The sequence below is a fragment of the Podarcis bocagei genome, assembly GCF_964188305.1.
Source record: "Podarcis bocagei genome assembly, chromosome: 17".
NCBI lineage: Eukaryota > Metazoa > Chordata > Lepidosauria > Squamata > Lacertidae > Podarcis > Podarcis bocagei.
Genome location: NC_138143.1, coordinates 13,225,695 through 13,245,249, shown reverse-complemented (window position 1 = coordinate 13,245,249; position 19,555 = coordinate 13,225,695). Strand labels below are relative to the sequence as shown.

The 19,555-nt window shown below is 46.0% G+C and overlaps 1 protein-coding gene across 1 annotated transcript in view; it reads left to right on the top strand.

The window, feature by feature from the left end:
- Window positions 1-18,771, top strand: part of LOC308576700 (uncharacterized protein) — a 35,200-nt gene extending 16,429 nt beyond the window's left edge. The window contains exons 8-20 of the mRNA XM_081176507.1: window positions 1,157-1,317; window positions 3,245-3,330; window positions 6,042-6,125; window positions 6,928-6,990; window positions 9,236-9,313; window positions 9,410-9,498; window positions 10,864-10,900; window positions 11,563-11,711; window positions 12,174-12,236; window positions 12,343-12,418; window positions 13,963-14,047; window positions 15,645-15,732; window positions 17,488-18,771. Of these exons, the coding sequence (XP_081032633.1) occupies window positions 1,157-1,317; window positions 3,245-3,330; window positions 6,042-6,125; window positions 6,928-6,990; window positions 9,236-9,313; window positions 9,410-9,498; window positions 10,864-10,900; window positions 11,563-11,711; window positions 12,174-12,236; window positions 12,343-12,418; window positions 13,963-14,047; window positions 15,645-15,732; window positions 17,488-17,601 (1,173 nt within the window). The 3' untranslated portion in view covers window positions 17,602-18,771. The remainder of the gene's footprint in view (window positions 1-1,156; window positions 1,318-3,244; window positions 3,331-6,041; window positions 6,126-6,927; window positions 6,991-9,235; window positions 9,314-9,409; window positions 9,499-10,863; window positions 10,901-11,562; window positions 11,712-12,173; window positions 12,237-12,342; window positions 12,419-13,962; window positions 14,048-15,644; window positions 15,733-17,487) is intronic.
- The last annotated feature ends 784 nt before the right edge of the window (window positions 18,772-19,555 follow it).

Below are 19,555 nucleotides of genomic sequence, written 5' to 3'. Positions count from 1 at the left end.
CATTCCGTGTGTGTGTGTGTGTGTGTGTGTGTATATACACACACACAAACACACACACGTCTATACACACATGCACACTGATATATATACACACACACATACATATACACACACACATATCTATACACACATGCACACTCATACACACACACACACATCTACAGTACATACACACAAATATAAACACAGACACATATATACAGTACACACACACACACACACTCATATATATATTTTTATACACACATGCACACTCATATATATATAGTATAGTACAAGTATATATATATATATATACTCAAGTATATATATACTCAAGTAATCACTCAAGATATCCCTCAAGTAATTAATGAACAAAAGAAGAAAAGGCACATTAACCTAGGAACTTCCTCTCTGCCCAGAACGTTGGAGGCTATACACCACACCCCCTCAACAGTATTTATAGGAACTCAAACACTGAGATCCTGCTCTGTTCTAGTAACAAGAAGCCGAAAGCACCAGCCTGAAGATGACGAGTGAGACCTCGTCGAAACGTCGCCTAGACACCCCAACTCTTACACGGGAAGACACCCGAAGACACCAAAACCTACATTCCTGTACCCGTGAAAATCTACGAAAGCATATATATATATATATGTATATATATATATATATATATACATACACACACACACACACACACACACACCAATTATTATACATTCCACAGAACTTCTTATACAATCTTTTTGGACTTCCATCAGCACCTCTGATAATCCACCATTTTTATCATTTCTTCTGCATTTCTTAAATTCCTATTGCCTTTAATTATCTTAACTCACAATCCACCTCTTTAACCATTTTTGCAATAATTCAAATAATTTACCTCACAAAACTTCTTGCAAACCTACAAACGTAATCTGGTCATCACAATTACTTTTCAAATAGTCCGTAAATTTACACCAGTCTTCTGTGAATCTCTGGTCCCGCAGGCTTCGAATTCTTCTGGTTAGTTTATCCAATTCTGCATAGTCCATCAATTTCATCCTCCATTCTTCTTTTGTCGGTAATTCTTCTTGCTTCCATTTTTGTGCCAATAATATTCTTGCTGCTGTCATTGAACTACAATTCTGTGATTCTATGGGGAAAAAACCTTTGATTCCCTGCATTTTTTTAGGTGCCCTATCATCACCGAAGTGGAACGCAATACCTGGGCATGGAGCCAGAAACCGAAGATGCCACTGCCACCCAAAAACTGCGAGAGGCTGGGGCCATTATTATCGGTGTCTCAAACATGCACGAATTGGGTATTGGAACCACTGGTTGTAACCCCAACAGGTAAAGTAGCTCACATTCATTAAACGGGGGCTTGTTGATAACAGCTTTCTCTTTAAAACATGAGTGGAATAAGAAAGGTAATGTGGAGCAAAGCATTATACAGTGGTACCTCGGGTTAAGTACTTAATTCGTTCCGGAGGTCCGTTCTTAACCTGAAACTGTTCTTAACCTGAAGCACCACTTTAGCTATTGCGGCCTCCTGCTGTTGCTGCGCCTCCGGAGCACGATTTCTGTTCTGATCCTGAAGCAAAGTTCTTAACCCGAGGTACTATTTCTGGGTTAGCGGAGTCTGTAACTGAGGCGTATGTAACCTGAAGCGTATGTAACCTGAGGTACCACTGTATTGGAATGCTCAAGTTAAAAGGTTGGTGAATAATTTTGGTCAAAAGAGACCAGACAAAGTCTGAATTGCGATTATGTTTAGAACCACTAGCTATCGCTGTCAGCAGTAAAACTCACTTTAAAGGAAGAGATGTGAAAAAGGAAGAGTTTAAAGTAAGTCTTTATGGTATTAACACTGAATTGTGTGGTTCCTTAAATGATGGTATGTGTGGTGGTGTTGTGAATTAAATTTGTATACCACCCTATACCTGCAGGTCTCTGGGCGCTTCACAGGGTAAAATCGCAATATAAAAACAAAATGTATAATAAAAATAAAAGCAAGAATGACCCAATAACCCCGCTGCCCACTAAAGAGAAAATAGAAGGTACAGTGGTGCCTCGCAAGACGAAAAGAATCCGTTCTGTGATTCTCTTCGTCTAGCGGTTTTTTCGTCTTGCGAAGCAAGCCCATTGAAGGATTAGCGGATTAGCGCTATTAGCGGCTTTTAGCGGCTTATCTGCTGATCGGATCAGCTGATAAGCGGCTTAGCGGCTTAGAAAAAGGGGGGGAACCCAGCAGGAACTCGCAAGACATTGTCGTCTTGCGAAGCAAGCTCATAGGAAATTCGTTTTGCGAAGCACCTCCAAAACGGAAAACTCTTTCGTCTAGCGAGTTTTCCGTCTTGCGAGGCATTCGTCTTGCGGGGCACCACTGTATTGGAATTTGAGGAGACTGCCTTTTACCATTTGCATGGTCTCTGCCCAGTGCACCCACTGCTGAGGTCTCGGTGGCTCTGTGAGGCTAGGCCAGTGGTTTCCAACATTTTTGGCCATGCCCTACCTATGCAGGCTGTGCAGCTTTCGCTGAAGCTAGGAGAGCAAGAGGGATTGGTCCTGGCTTCAGGGATAGCCTCCCGAAGCCTCCTGAGCAGAGCAGGAGTGCTCTGTTTCTCCTCCCGCTTTGCTGGAGAGGCGCTGAGCAGAGAGGGAGAGAACCTTTTTTTTCTTGTTCTCCTCCTCTAAAACTAGGTGCGTCTTATGGTCGGGTGCGTCTTATAGAGCGAAAAATACAGTACTTATTACAGTGGTACCTCAGGTTAAGTACTTAATTCGTTCCAGAGGTCCGTACTTAACCTGAAACTGTTCTTAACCTGAAGCACCACTTTAACTAATGGGGCCTCCTGCTGCCGCTGCGCCGCCAGGGCCCGATTTCTGTTCTTATCCTGAAGCAAAGTTCTTAACCTGAAGCACTATTTCTGGGTTAGCGGAGTGTGTAACCTGAAGCGTATGCAATCTGAAGCGTATGTAACCTGAGGTACCACTGTACTCAAAAAAATGAACTCCTACTCACGTGGAAGAAACCGAAAAGCCCATTAACTTGGTCTAACTCATTCTCGAATTGCCCCCTTTAAAAATCAAATTGCCCCGCTGTGGGGCGTGTGCCCCACATTGGGAACCACGGGGCTAGGTAGAGCATGGAGACTGGGTGCCATACCCCGTGGCCTCTGCCTTGAACCTCACCTGTGTGTCAGGATGTTGAGATCCTTCGCTTCCTCCAACGGTCTTGGCGGCACTGCCTTCAGAATCTTTCTCTGTCTCCCTCCAGATACCACGGTACGGCGAGGAACCCCTACAACCCCCAGCACTTCACTGGGGGCAGCTCTAGTGGGTCAGCAGCAGCCGTGGCTTCAGGTGAGGTTGTCCAATGAGTTGGGGAGGCGGGAAGAAGGAGAGCGGCAGTTCAACAGAGGCATCGATCGGTTCCCTTGTGCCCTTGGCAAGGAAATCTATCCCCTGTACACAGAGGCGTAGGAAGGTCAGGTGGTACCTGGTGTGGAAAATTTCTTGTCACCCCCCCCTCCACGCACACACATTGATTTTTGTTTGCCTGCAAAAATGGTTTTACGTTACAGTGGTACCTCGCAAGACGAATGCCTCGCAAGACGAAAAACGCGCAAGACGAAAGAGTTTTCCGTTTTTTGAGTCGTTCCGCAAGACGAATTTCCCTATGGGCTTGCTTCGCAAGACGAAACGTCTTGCGAGTTCTTGCGAGTTTGTTTCCTTTTTCTTAAAGCCGCTAAGCCGTTAATAGCTACTAAGCCGTTAATAGCCGCTAAGCCGCTAATAGCCGTGCTTCGCAAGACGAAAAAACTGCAAGACGAAGAGACTCGCGGAACGGATTAATTTCGTCTTGCGAGGCACCACTGTATTTCATATTTTCTTACAAAGGAATGTGGATTCTGGGCGACTGTGGACAGATACTTAAATCTACAGGATGGGTTGTGTTTTGGCTCCACTGAATTGAAATTTTAGCCTTCACGACATATAAAAATGGCCAAGTAAACAATTATTTTTGTGGAGGCGGGTCAAGATATTAACTGATATGCATGAAATTTCAAATACAGTGGTACCCCGCAAGACGAACGCCTCGCGAGACGAAAAACTCGCAAAACGAAAGGTTTTTTCGTTTTCGAGTTGCCTCGCAAGACGAATTTCCCTATGGGCTTGCTTCGCAAAACGAAGCTTGCCCCGGGGACAGCGGGTCTTCTCTTTTGAAGCAAGGGGCGGCCGGGAGATCGCTTCTCCCCACCGCCCCTTGCTTCAAAAGAGGTCCCGGACCTCTTTTGAAGCAAGCGGCTGCGGGGAGATCGCTTCTCTCCACAGCCGCTTGCTTCAAAAGAGGTCCGGGGGCAGCGGGAGCGCTTCCCGCTGCCCCCGGACCTCTTTTGAAGCAAGGGGTGGTGAGGAGAAGCGATCTCCCCGTTCTCCGAAGCCGGGCGGGGGGGGTGGGAACACCTGGCCCAGCCGCCCCACTTCGGAACGCTGCTCCGAAGTGGGGCGGGGGGGGGCGGGAGCACCTTCTGAAGGCGGGCGGGGGGCAAAAGTCTTTGCTCCCCCCTGCCTGCCTTCCCAGGGGCTTTCAAATCGCCCCGGACAGCGGAGAAGTCCTCCGCTGTCCGGGGCGATTTTAAACTGCCGCCCGCCAGCATTTTAAGATCGCCCCGCACAGCGGAGAAGTCCTCCGCTGTCCCAGGGTTTTTTAAAATGCTGGGGGTGGGAAGAAAAGCCCTTGTCCCCCCCCCCAGCCTTCAGAAGAGGTCCGGGGACAGACTGTCCCCGGACCTGGTCTGAAGGCGGTTTCCCTAGGAACGCATTAATTGATTTTCAATGCATTCCTATGGGAAACCGTGCATCGCAAGACGAAAAAACCGCAAGATGAAGAGACTTGCGGAATGAATTAATTTCGTCTTGCGAGGCACCACTGTATGGCTGTATAATCCCTAGTGTAGTAAGATGAGACCTTTGGAGCAGGCATTTTTTTAAAAAAAGTTTTCTTATGATTATAATTATTTTTTATTTCCGAAACCGAAAAAAGAAAAATTACAAACATCAAATTCAACATCCATATTCATTTTCTAACATAAACCTATTATATAATTAACCAAATTAAAATATATCAAATTACCATAAACTTCTTTGCTGTATACAAATACAACACAGTTAGAAATTTTATATTAAAGCTTTTATATTATAAATAATATTTCAAATTCCCCTATACATCCCCATTCCTTCACCCATGTGTGATCTCATTTTTATTTTATTTTTACTTCTTCCGTCTTGTTGTGTTGTTATAATTTAATCATTGCGCAGCTGATTTTTTTATTGTTTGCTTGCTTACCCCTCATGTTTTACACTTTATCTATTAATATTCCAGTTCCGGAACCATATTTTTTCATATATTCCTTCACTCCCTCCCACTCTTTAATTATTCTCTGATTTGAATGGCCTCTAATAGTTGCCGTCAATTTTGCCATTTCCATAAACTCACAGTTTACTTTGCCATTCTAATAACGATGGTATTTTCTCCCCCTTCCAGTTCTTTAAAAAAAAGTTTTTTTATGAACCACCCTAGTAGGGCAGTAATCATTCCTTGATAATTTGTCACCCCCTCCATGATGGAACCCGTGGCAGAACGCCCCCCCCCTTCCTACGCCCCTGCCCATATACATACCACCACAATGGACCAGAAACTCAACAAGTTTGCTTTTCATAACCTTTTGCACTCCATCAGTGATAGAGCTGGGCGATAGCTGGTTATTGCCAGCTAAATATCACAATATCTCAATACATCATGATATATATCGGCGGCAGCGGAGGGCATTGCTGGGCCTCCCCGCGGCGGCAGATGGTCCCACCATACCTCCTGCAGTGGCAGGTGTGCCACGCTTCCCTGTAGCAGCAGGGGCCTTCTCATGGAGGCAGAGGGTCCCGCCGTACCTCTCTGCAGCAGCGGAGTCCCTTCCAAGTCTACAGTTCTGTGATTCTGAGGAGATTGTGTTGGGGAATGTAGAACTAGATGGTTTGCCTGAACGGAAGGCTTGTAATTCTGCTTCTTTTTGTAGGCCTTTGCCCGTTGGCTCTTGGTACAGATGGGGGCGGCTCGGTGAGGATTCCTGCGTCTTTCTGTGGCATTGTGGGACTCAAAGGTAATCTTCTTCTTTGGAGATCACTCGTAGCCGAGTAAGATTGCCTTCCATAAACACTGTTTTAACAGTGAGTCCGTAAGTGACTGTGGAGGCCAATTCTGGATCCACACGTCCTTCCACAGTGGGGACATAGGTTTCCGGGTGGGAGTTGATCACGGTGAGGGTTTGCCAAGCATGCCTTCCTCTTAGCACGTTTCTCCCTTTCATCCTGAGTTTGAGCGTCTTCAAAGCCCATGACACCTTTGGTAAAGGCTGTTCTCCAACTGGAGTGCTCGCAGGCCAGTGTTTCCCAGTTGTTGGTGTTTATACTACATTTTTAAAGATTTGCCCTGAGAGAGTCTTTAAACTTCTTTTGTTGACCACCAGCGTTACGCTTTCCATTTTTAAGTTCGGAATAGAGTAGTTGCTTTGGAAGACGATAATTGGGCATCTGCACAACATGACCAGTCCAGAGGTACCAACGCACCGTTAACCAATTAACTGTAGCGAGAGGTCTAACTAGAGATGGATAATTCTCTATTTATCATGAGAGCCAGCCGTGGCACCACAGCCACCGCGGGAGCTTCATGGCTGAGCAGGGATCAAATCCAGCACTCCATCCTGGGTACTAAGACCCTTGACTGGTTTAGTGCTTGAAGCAGGGGAAGGAGAATATGAAGCCCTTCCATATTTCCCCTTCTGTAGGCTGCTGCTTGGAGCCTGGCATGATCCATTGCTCAGGCCAGACTAGCCTCTAGCCTCTCCATTTGGCCACCTGCTACTTCATCATGCCTCTAATCCACTTGCTTTGTGTCATCTGAAGGTACCTTTGGACGCACCAGTGAATTTGGCTGTCACCCTCTCTCATATTCTACCGTAAGCCTTGGTAAGAAGGAGGTTTTTGGAGTTGTCTGTCTAGCTGAAGAAAGTGTGTGTGCACCTGCTGGAAACTTGTTCCGTCATGCCTTTGCAGGCAGTTAAGAAAATAATAATAATAATAATAATAATAATAATAATAATAATAATAATAATTTATTTGCACCTCGCCCATCTGTCTGGGTTTTCCCAGCCACTATGGGTGGCTTCTAACAAAGATTAAAAATACATTAAAATGTCACACATTAAAAACTTCCCTAAACAGAGCTGCCTTCAGATGTCTTCTAAATGTCAGGTAGTTGTTTTCCTCTTGGACATCTGACGGGAGGGCATTCCACAGGGCGGGCACCACTACCGAGAAGGCCCTCTGCCTGGTTCCCTGTAGCTTTGCTTCTCGCAATGAGGGAACTGCCAGAAGTCCCTCGGAGCTGGACCTCAGTGTCCAGGCAGAATGATGGAGGTGGAGACGCTCCTTCAGGTATACTGGGCCAAGGCCGCTTAGGGCTTTAAAGGTCAACACCAACACTTTGAATTGTGCTCGGAAACGTACTGGGAGCCAATGTAGGTCTTTCAAGACCGGTGTTATGTGGTCTCGGCGGCCGCCCCCAGTCACCAGTCTAGCTGCCACATTCTGGATTAGTTGTAGTTTCCGGGCCACCTTCAAAGGTAGCCCCAAGTAGAGCGCATTGCAGTAGTCCAAGCGGGAGATAACAGAGCATGCACCACTCTGGCGAGACAGTCTGCGGGCAGGTAGGGTAGTTGGCTGGTTTCCGATTTTAATTTTGTATATCATTTTTTTAAAATTATATGACTTCCAGGTTTTTTTTAATGAATAGTGGCATGTTTATAAATAAATTAAAGCTTGAAATAGATTAAAGTGAACAAGCTGTCTTCCAGAGAGGAGCTCATGCCTGGCCTTTTTAGGTCAGAGCGAGCTGGCAGCTAAATCAAGGTTTGGTTTAGCATGTTGCAACCAGGACCTGTTGCAAAAGTGGCTTCAGTATACCTGAAGGAGCATCTCCACGCCCATCGTTCTGCCTGGACACTGAGGTCCAGCACTGAGGGCCTTCTGGCAGTTCCCTCCCTGCGAGAAGCGAGGTTACAGGGAACCAGGCAGAGGGCTTTCTCGGTAGTGGCACCTGCCCTGTGGAATGCCCTTCTATCAGATGTCAAGGAAATAAACAACTATTTGACTTTTAGAAGACATCTGAAGGCAACCCTGTTTAGGGAAGTTTTTAATGTTTAATGTTTTATTCTGTTTTTATTGTTCTGTTGGGAGCTGCCCAGAGTGGCTGGGGAAACCCAGCCAGATGGGCGGGGTATAAATAATAACATAATGATGATGATAATGATGATTATGGAGAGCTTAACCACAATCCTGGATTTGGATGACATGCTAAACCAGACTTTTGGCTCAGCTGCTGTGGTGCACTGATCTGAAAAGCAAAACAGCTGCAGTCTCCGAAGCCATGGTTTGGCTTAGTGTGATGTGTGAATTTGGTGTGTGTGTGTGTGTGTGTGTGTGTGTGTGTGTGTGTGAGAGAGAGAGAGAGAGAGAGAGAGAGAGAGAGAGAGAGAGAGAGAATCTGTGTCTACCATATTCCTGAGAACACAGGCAGCTTTCTATATGAACTGGAAACTTGCTTGTTGTTAATGTACTTTCTTATTTCACTGTATAATATAAAACAGAGAGAACAATTATAGCACCAGATGAAAATGAAGCTCCCACGTCGCCTGCCACGTCAAACCCTCACACATTCTTCCGTCCACCTGAAAGGGGTTGGGATAAGGTGGTGGAACAGACTGCGCCACATCAGATTATATACGTGCAGTCAATTGATTCCGATGCTCCACACGTATAACTCCCTGCAGATAAAAAATAAAAAAAAATTCCTTCCAGTAGCACCTTAGAGACCAACTAAGTTTGTTATTGGTATGAGCTTTCGTGTGCATGCACACTTCTTCAGATACACTGAACCAGAAGTCACCAGACCCTTATATATGCATACAAAAGCTCATACCAATAACAAACTTGGTGTCTAAGGTGCTATTGGAAGTAATTTTTTTATTTTGTTTTGACTACAGCAGACCAACATGGCTACCTACCTGTCCCTGCAGATAGAAAGCTAGCACATGGGGCGGGGGAGACTTCCAGCTAGAACCTTGGCCTGCTGTGATTTTTTTCTACTTGCAAGGTCTTTCTTTTATTTTATAAGGATCCAGAATGCAAGTTCTTCCCCCCTTTTTTTTGCTAGGCCCCTTGTCTACATCAGTGGCAGACGCGGCTGTTGCTTATGCGATCTTGGCTGGTCCTGACCCCTGCTATCCATATGGTGAGTCTTAACTGCCCATTCGTTCCCATCCGAGTAGCACGACATATCTTTTTTCCACTGCGTGCTTGTTGACGGTTCCTTTTTCACCTGTTTCAGGATTAGGCCAGCCCAAACCATCCCTCTCTGGAGTCCTCACACCTGATCTGAAGGACTTGAAGTTGGGGGTTGACTGGACTTTCTTTAAGGTGCCTGTTTACCTCTTCGTTTCTCTTGCATCCTTCATCTACATGCAGCTGCTAGGAGAGATCATCAGAGGGTTTGGACTGGGTGTCCATCAATATGTGGATGATACCCAGCTCTACTTTTCTTTTAAATCAGAACCAGTGAAGGCTGTGAAGGTCCTGTGTGAGTGTCTGGAGGCGGTTGGCGGATGGATGGCAGCTAACAGATTGAGGTTGAATCCTGACAAGACAGAAGTACTGTTTTTGGGGGACGGGAGGCGGGCAGGTGTGGAGGACTCCCTAGTCCTGAATGGGGTAACTGTGCCCGTAAAGGACCAGGTGTTCAGCCTGGGAGTCATTTTGGACTCGCAGCTGTCCATGAAGGCGCAGGTCAATTCTGTGTCCAGGACGGCTGTCTACTGGCTTCATCTGGGACGCAGGCTGAGACCCTACCTGCCCGCGGACTGTCTGGCCAGAGTGGTGCATGCTCTAGTTATCTCTCGCTTGGACTACTGCAATGCACTCTATGTGGGGCTACCTTTGAAGATGACCCAGAAACTACAACTGATCTAGAATGCGGCAGCTAGACAGGTGACTGGGAGTGGCCGCCGAGACCACATTGAAAGACCTACATTGGCTCCCAGTACGTTTCTGAGCACAATTCAAAGTGTTGGTGCTAACTTTTAAAGCCCTAAACGGCCTTGGTCCAGTATACCTGAAGGAGCGTCTCCACCCCCATCGTTCTGCCTGGACACTGAGGTCCAGCACCGAGGGCCTTCTGGCGGTTCCCTCACTGCGAGAAGCCAAGTTACAGGGAACCAGGCAGAGGGCCTTCTCGGTAGTGGCACCCACCCTGTGGAATGCCCTCCCACCAGATGTCAAAGAGAACAACAACTACCAGACTTTTAGAAGACATCTGAAGGCAGCCCTGTTTAGGGAAGCTTTTAATGTTTGATTACTGTATTTTAATATTTTGCTGGAAGCCACTCAGACCGGCTGGGGAAACCCAACCAGATGGGCGGGGTATAAATAATAAATTATTATTATATTGAGATGCGGCCACTTCAATTTCAGAATGTTGCTTCCTGGGTGTTACATGAGGGATTCCGGGCACTTCATGCAGCACTTAATCTCAGGATCATGAGTCTGAGTTCCACTTGTTGGGCAAAAGATTCCAGCATTGCAGGGGGCTGAATCAGGTGACCCCGGGGTCCCCTTTCAGCTGTATAATTCCATGTCCCTTAAGGAGATGTAAGGCCACCCTGTGACTCTGTCACATGACTGGGAACGTGGTGGGTGCCATAGACAAGAGGAGGAGAAAAGTTCTTTAATTGTGGTTCCGCAAAGGTAGATCCTTGGGAATAACTTTTTTTTTTACTTGTCTGACAGGCATGTGATGCTGAAATCCTAGCCACCTGCCAGAAAGGTAAATCATTCATAATGAACTGAAAAAAATGTTTAAAAGTACTCTCCCAAAAAAACAAACAAACCCAGAGTCCTTTTTGTTGGGAAGAACTCAGAAGGAAATTCCCAGATGTCAGAAAATGTTATTTATGTATGGCACCACCGCGGTTTGTGTTTTGTTAGCCCCAAAATGGAAAATGAGCGAAGTCCCAACCAGAGAAGATAGGCAACTTAAATGGATGGAATACGTGCAGCTTGCGGACCTAACATATAGAATAAGAGAACAAGATGAACATATGTTTAAAGAAGATTGGAAAATGTTTATTGAATATATGGAGGAAAATTGTGTTTTATTTGAAAACGTGGGCAGCATTAAGATAAATTCAACCGTGTAAATAAGTTTTGACAGATGTAACAATGGAATACTGAATGGTTTAGTTTATATAAAATATGCCGGGATTCATGCTGTGCAAAATGAATCATGGAAAGAGAGGAAGTCATTGATATTTTAAGTGAATATTCTAAAATGTAAAACAGAAATTTAATTAAAAAAACCCCTCAAAAAAGAAAGCAAGGCAAACTACATCCCAGATTTGCTGAAACAAATGGGGACACTTGTTAGGCTATTAAGTCTCGCTTATTTCCCTCCCCCACCCCCTGGCGGCGGCTGCCACTGATGATCAGCTGTGAAGTTCCTAGAAGGTTTAGGTGCCTCCGTGGTTGATGTGTCCCTGCCAGAACTGGAGGAGATCCGAGTGGCTCATGTGATCTGCATCCTTAGTGAGATGAGAGATTTCCTGCAGCCTGACTTCAACAATTCCTTTGACCAAATGGTAAGTGGAGGGCTGACTCGGAACTGTAGTCCCAAAACAGCCAGAGACTCAAGTTTGGGAAACCCTGGGATAGATTGTGAAGCCGCATCTTCCTCGCCAGGGCCACCAATTAACCACAGTTTCTCCAAACACAGAAATGGTGCTTTCCCCCCCTTGCTTACCGCACTGAGTGGCACGTGAACTGGCCTAGCAGTTCCCATATTCCTTTCCGTTTTGGCCTTGCGGAGATTGCGACACACCTTGCTCGACGACGAGGAGGAAAACACATCTGCACATGGCTCAACTCTGCCTGTATCTGTGCCTTTTTGTCTCTGTTCTCTGGCGGAAGGTTGTGTGTGTAGAGGGGTCTTAACTTCAGCATAGCTCTGTGTCGTTACAATACCTACATGTCTGTTCTAGGTGGGCAGGTTGCCCATGACTATTTAGGATTAGGGTTTACCCCCGTGTTTCTTCCTTTTCCAGAATCTGGAGACTCGTCTTAATCTTGCAATCGCTTCTAAGTTCACAGCTCTGGATTATATTAAGGTAAAAGGCAATTAATTGCAAGATTGCACCATTATTATTTGCTGTATTACAGTAGGGTATGCTTTCCTGCCTTCCCCACAGACTCAATTCCCACTTGTGTTTGCAGGCAAATCGGCAGCGGAGCCGCACCATGGCCCTTCTACGACAAATGTTTGCGAATGTGAACTGTCTTATTACCCCAGGTATCTAATGCCAGCTGAATTTAACACTATTTATATCAACTTGTAGGGGCTTTATTGGCCTGATTTGCTTCCTGTCCTGCATGTGCTCTGGTCTAAATTAAAATGTTTTCATACTGAGTGTAGTAGCGCCTGGCCAAATGACGTTGGGTGTTTTAAATGCAGCAGAGCACGAGGTCATCATGAGGTTCCTAGAGAGAGGTGGTGTATGTTTTGTGACTGGTTGGTATGACCTCTGTCTGGGTATGTTAAAAAAAGGAGGTTATATGTGTTGTCACCTACCAGGTGTCGAATCTCTAAAATGGGCACGTTTCGTAAGCCATCTTCTACATGTGTAATGCCCTTGCCCTATAAGGCATATCAAGGGAGATTTGAACTGTAATTTGTGGCTTGGCTCACTTTCTTGGTGTTTTTACTCCCCTGGGCACCTTTGGGAGGAAGAAGGGGATATAAATTAAATAGGTAAAGAAAAATATGGATTTATGTCATAAAACGGATATACTAAAAAAACAACTGGCCTAATGCAGCCAGAAATATGCTAAAGATTTTTTGCTGAACTAGGTGAATTAAAGCGGTACTTAGATGGCAGAACATGCACTTTGTATGTGTATCATTTCAGATTCAATCCATAGCGCCTGTTTAAAGGATTTCTGCTTTGCAGGCAGATTTCATCTGCATAAAAATGTTTTTTTTTGCTTTTGACCTCACATCCCTTTTTCATTATCTGTTTTTTTTTTTAATTGAAAGTTTTCAACATACAGTGCAATAAAAGTTGAACTAATCTAAATAGAGAAGAAAAGAAAAAAGCAAAAGAAGAGAGAAAGATAAAGCAAAGAGAGAAAATAGGAAGGAAAAGAGTGGAAAAAACACAGAACCCTCTGTCAGAGTAGATTTTAACCCTTATCTCACACCAAAGGGAGAGGGCCCTCCCTGCTTTCACTTGGGAGCTTCCATTTCTTCTCCCAGTCTCCCATCCCGGGAGTTCTTCCCTTCCCTGCCTCTCACGCAGGGTCCTTCATCAGTCTTCCATCACCTTCCTGTGAGTAAATTGCAGTTTTCAGTAAATTTTGGCTTTCAGAACCAGCTCAGCTAAGTCTTATGTGTGGCGTAAAGGTAAAGGGACCCCTGACCATTAGGTCCAGTCGTGGCTGACTCTGGGGTTGCGACGCTCATCTCGCTTTACTGGCTGAGGGAGCCGGTGTACAGCTTCTGGGTCATGTGGCCAGCAGGACTAAGCTGCTTCTGGCAAACCAGAGCAGTGCACGGAAGCGCCGTTTACCTTCACACTGGAGCAGTACCTAATTAACTACTTGCACTTCATGCTTTCAAACTTCTAGGTTGGCAGGAGCAGGGACTGAGCACCCCGTTGCGGGGATTCGAACCACCAACCTTCTGATCCTTTTTTACTGGGAAACAATTGTGGGGGTTGACTGGAAACGTTCACAGTGAGGGATAAGAGGGACTGTTAAGCGCCTATATAACTCAGGATAAAAGCAAGCAACTTAAAAAAACCCCCACACCACACACACATTTTTCTCTTGTGCAAGGTACTGCATGCTGTGCCCCAAGAATGCAGGACTCTGATCTTCTGACTGGGTGTAGCGATGTTAGGACAACTCTCCGCACCATGAGGTAAAGGCATGTGTTTTTCAAAGCAAAACTGTGGCAGTGAGGAAGGAGGGCAGGATGCAGGATTCTAGGGGGACCTGGCTCCCTCCAAAGTGAAATTGGCCGTTGGATACATGGAAACAGAGACTTGCTTTGGTTTGGTCTTTGCCATCTTAAAGAAGAAATAATGCTGTTGGGATTTTTAACACTCCATGTTGGCTGGGTTTCAGCTGATAGAAACACCCCCGTTGGCTAGACTTCTTTGATGGGAGAGAAAGGGGTTCTATATGTGCAGCCCAAGTCGTTTTCCAGGTTGACCTTCATTGCTCAACAAGTATATATCTGCTGGGAGCTGCATGCCAGTAGAGGATGGGGCCAAAGGGAGAAGTGGGCATGGATATGACCCTTGACCAGTAGGCTGCATTCAAGGCGTGCAGATGTTGGTGGGTTCTACAAACACATCTTTCCATCCAGGCAAGAAAGTAGCGGAAGAACGTTGCCTTAAGAGAGTGAGGGAAATTCTCAGGGATGATTCACACCCTGGCTGGCACTTTCTTGATCTCCTGCCCTCAGGCAGAAGATAGAGAAGCATGATTAGTCGCACCAGCAGGGTAAAGAACAGCTTCTATCCGTGGGCTGTTAGGCTGCTGAATGAAAAGATAACAATAACTGACTTTTGGGTTTGGTGGGTGTGCATCAGTAAACGAGGGGAATTAAGACTAAGAGAGCTGAGTGGGGGATGCTTGTGTAATCTCACTATATACAAGTTGTACAAGTGACAATAAAGTACCGTATTTTTCACTCCATAGGGCGCACCGGATCATAGGGCGCACCTAGTTTTTAGGGGGGAAAATAAATAAAAAAAGATTTATCCCCCCCCCCACCAGCCCCAAAGAGCAAAGAAGCCAAGACTGCCAGCGGGATCCATCCCAACCCCAGCCCCCAGAACAGGTCCGGGAGCGGAGGCAAGGTTATGCAGCCTTGCCGCCACTCCCGGAGCTTGCGGGCTGGGGGAGCGCTCCGAAGGATAGCTGCCCGAAGCCCGGGGTGCAAAGCGCTGCGCTCCCTGGGCTTCGGGCTGCAGGCAGCTATCCACAAGCCTTCGGAGCCCGGCGGAAGTTCCCACCACGCTCCGAAGGCTTGCGGATAGCTTCCTGAAGCCTGGAGAGAGAGAGGGGTCGGTGCGCACCGACCCCTCTCGCTCTCCAGCCTTCAGCGAAAGCCTGCATTCGCTCCATAGGACGCACACACATTTCCCCTTCATTTTTGGAGGGGGAAAAGTGTGTCCTATAGAGCGAAAAATACGGTATTTCAATTGTCAGAGTTCACATTCCAGTAATCAAGAAGGATGTGAAGCTGGGCTCTTGAGGGATATGGTCTTAGGGCAGACTTTCCCAAACTTGGTTCTCCAGCTGTTTTTGGACTAGAACTCCCATCATCCCTAGCTAGCAGTACCAGCGGTCAGGGGTGATGGGAACTGTAGTCCAAAAACAACTGGAGAACCAGGTTTGGTAAACAAGGGTCTAGGAGGGAGAGGGTGTGGCTTAGGGAGTCCTAAGGATCAGAGAAAGATGTCTGCTGGGCCACCTCTGATGTGCCCCTTCTCTCTTGATATTTGTAGGTACATGCAACTGGCCAACTTGACTGGCATCCCAGCGCTGGTAATACCAGTTGGATATTCTAGTTCAGGGCTTCCTATCAGCATCCAGGTAAATACGACTTTCTCTTGCTAGTAAAATGGGTAAAGGACCCCTGGATGGTTCAGTCCAATCAAAGGTGACTATGGGGTTGTGGCGCTCATCTTGCTTTCAGGCTGAGGGAGCCGGCATTTGTTCACAGATAGCTTTCCGGGTCATGTGGTCAGCATGACCAAACCGCTAGGTTGGCAGAAAGCCGGAGCAAAGCAACGGGGGCTCACCCCGTCGTGTGGATTCAAACCGCCGACCTTCCGATCACCAAGCGCTCAGTGGTTGAGACCACAGCGCCACCCGCTCCGTCTCTCGCTGGTACTGCCCAGGTAGCTGGCACCTCTCATAGCTCATCCCCATACACACAGCAGATACAACCACATTAATTCACTCCTACCTTGGCACCTGCCTGATGCCTCTCACCCTGGTTCCTCTCAAATGTGGCAATGAGGATGAGCGTTTGCCCCTTCCTGGCCAAGGATCACGTGTGCTGCTCTGGAAGCTGGTTTCTTTTCCTCTGAAAAGAGGGGTGCTCTCTGGTCACATTTTATATTACTGCAGGATCCTACTGAAATGTACGCAGGCCTCTTCCTCCTTCTTTGCCAAGAGGCCCTTGGCTGGTTGTGTTTCAACAGTGACCAAATACCAGATGTGTTAGCCATATGTAAAATGCTTATGCCACGTAACAATGGAAATGCAACTACCCCATTCTTTTTCACACACCGTCATATACAGTGGTATCACGGGTTAAGAACTTAATTCGTTCTGGAGGTCCATTCTTAACCTGAAAATGTTCTTAACCTGAAGCACCACTTTAGCTAATGGGGCCCTTCAGCTGCTGCCGCGCTGCCGGAGCACGATTTCTGTTCTCATCCTGAAGCAAAGTTCTTAACCCGATGTACTATTTCTGGGTTAGCGGATCTGTAACCCGAGGTACCACTGTATGATGAAAGACATCCGCTGGCAGGTGTGGTAGCTCAAAAAAGACACATTTGCCCCCGTGGTTTGTTAGGATACATACAGAACCTGCCAAATGAGGACATTCAAAGGGCGTGATTTTGAAGAACGCAAGAGCAGCCCTGCTGCAGGAAACCCAGAAGCCATCTATTCCAGCATCCCCTTCTCACAGGGGCCAACCCAGAGCCATAGCTTGGGGGTGGGGGTGGGAGCTGGGTTTTTCTGTCCCCAGTGGAAGTCCCCAGAGAGGTGCCATTGAGGCTCCCAGCCTGTGTGTGTGTACACAAATGTGCATTGGGGTGTGTGTGACAAACTGGGTCTTTGACCCAGGTGAAATAAAGTCTAGTTTTGCCCCGTGCCAACCAGATGCCTAAGTTTCGCCATGTCCCCTCTCGCTATTCCCATCAGCTGGTATTCAAGTCATCTGGCCTCGGATGACGAGGTAAACAATAGCCCTCATGGCTCGTAGCAAGTGGGGAACTGACTTTGCAGGAAGCTCCCTCTGTGGCATTCATAATGTCTAGTTGAGCCTCCTTCAAATAGGTAAGGGGCAGGCTTCTAAAATGTCAATACCGTAAAACACTGAAGAAGTTGTGCCGGTTCTCTTCCCAACTTCATATCCCAGTTCTCTTACAGCTAGCAAGTCCCCTTTCCTTTAACTGAGATACCTTCAGGCCCTTTCAGTTGGTCTACTTAGAGCACAAATGACCTTGATGGAGGTGCTGCCCTCCTCTTTGCATGGTGTATTCTAGTAACTACTTTGAAGTATTATTCCTCAGAGCGTATCCCTGCTATTGTACTCTTCTCTTTCTCACACAGATCATGGCGAAGTGGTGGGATGAAGCACTACTGTTCCGGATTGGCCTGAAGCTGGAGCAGTTTCATGGCATAACAGCAAAACCAGCCATTTATTACGACATTCTTGGGCAATAGCGTCAGCTGTCTCGAACCAATACAAAGTAAAAAAAGTAAAAAAAATATTTTTTTTAAGCATTTGTAGGTTTTGGGTGGCAGGAGAACAGGCACTTTTTCTGTGCATAAAAATCTTTTATTCATGGAATATGAAGTTATAACTTATTGTTTGGGTTGAGGTTTAAGATCTTTAGATCTACACCCACGCTACTTTGGGACTGGCCAGATTTAGGGTACTCGATCCTGAGCCAATGAATGCTCCTCAGTTTAAATTACATGCAGCAGAGGCCAGCAGAAATAGGTGCTCTGAACTAATAACCCTCCAAATCAAACAGACTAAAAGCATAGCTGAAAATATATCGGGGAGAATGACCATAGTTACAGAGTTCATTTTGCCTGTTTGTTTTTTAAAGGTAGAAAGGTTAATACAGAGTATTTGAACCACAGATACAGAGGAATGATGGGCCTCTGGCTTTTGCAAAAAAAACCTGCCCATCCCCACAAAATGAAACAGCATAGACAAGGTCATAGCTCATTACCTTAATATTGATCTGTTGCCATGATTATGGGGGCATGAAGAAGGGCTTGTTCCTATATAGGTTTTCTAACAAATGCATTCAAAATGGTTAAGGCTAGGGGGTTGCCAAGATCTTTGCACTGATGGAGACAGGATCGTTTTCTTAGGATTCAGACTAAGAGGGCTGTGTTGGGGCATGCACCCATTCACAAAATTTGACAGGTGTACAAAACCATTATACAGAAGGCAAACCGGTGAGGAACCAAAGAATAAATATCTATATATATCTATAACTATATATAAACATAGCTGCCATCTCCACCCAGGATTTGATGAACCAGGCTGGAAGAGGGGGATAATCTGTTTGGTGCCTTTGCCATGGTTTGGGCAACTCCCCACATCTTCTCTCCCCATACCTGCCCAGTAGGAGGCCATGGGAGGAATAGACTGCTCTTGCCAGAGGTCTGAACCGATGAGTTGTGGTCTGTAGGTTGTCCTGTTAGGGCGTGTTGAATTTTGCAACTTTCGTATTCCAAAAATGAGGGGTTCTAAAAAGTTGTAACATGAGCTGGGAATTCTAAAGATATTGTGGTTAAATAAATATAATTTAGTTTTCCTTGGTAAGGAAAGATGGTGTAAAATTGTGTAAGAAACATTAAAATGATTACTAAGTACTTGCAGTTATTTTATTTCTAATTACCTGACATTTGCGGAAAGTAAAATTGTTTGGTTTTCTGAAAGCAGTTTATGTGCTTGCTTCATCAAATGCAGACTTGTAAATGTGGTCCAATCACAAAAGTAATAGAAGATTTGAATTTCTAACACCCAGAAAGGTATTTTTAAGACCCCTCACTGAAGAAATTTGCAAAAATTGAGTTTCACCCTCCCCCAAAATGGCATGCCCTATTGTTCCTAGGTTATAGTTAATCGCAGTAATCCTGAGATCAGGCCAAACTGAGGCTCTGTACTTGGCCTTGTACGCTTCCTTCTGGCTAATCCTGCAGCCAAGCTGGTGCCAAATGTATTGCTCTGCTTTCCTTTGGACCACATCAGTGAAGCTGAGAGGAGGGTCGTCTTCTCTGGCCAGCCCAGGATCTTGCATCCCAGGCAGATCACTTCAGTGGTTTAATTTCACCCCCAGAGGTGCACTCATTGTTTCTTGGGACAGATATGTGCCAGTAACGTTTCACTTGGTCACTGGTTCACACAGACACAAAATGGGAGAGTAGCTGTTTATCTGACTAAATCTGTGACCCTCAGTCCAAAAGAAAGACCCCCTCAAGCCAACTCCTCCTGTACAGTACTTCCTCCCTTTTGAATAGGGTGAGCACACTTGGTACTATAGCAGTGTAAAATCAAGGTGTGTAGACATCAAATCACAAAATGAATGGGCCGAGCTGTACCCAATTCCTGAGAGAGCGCAGAGCAGGTAAACTAAGTTTAGCTACTTGAGCTTGG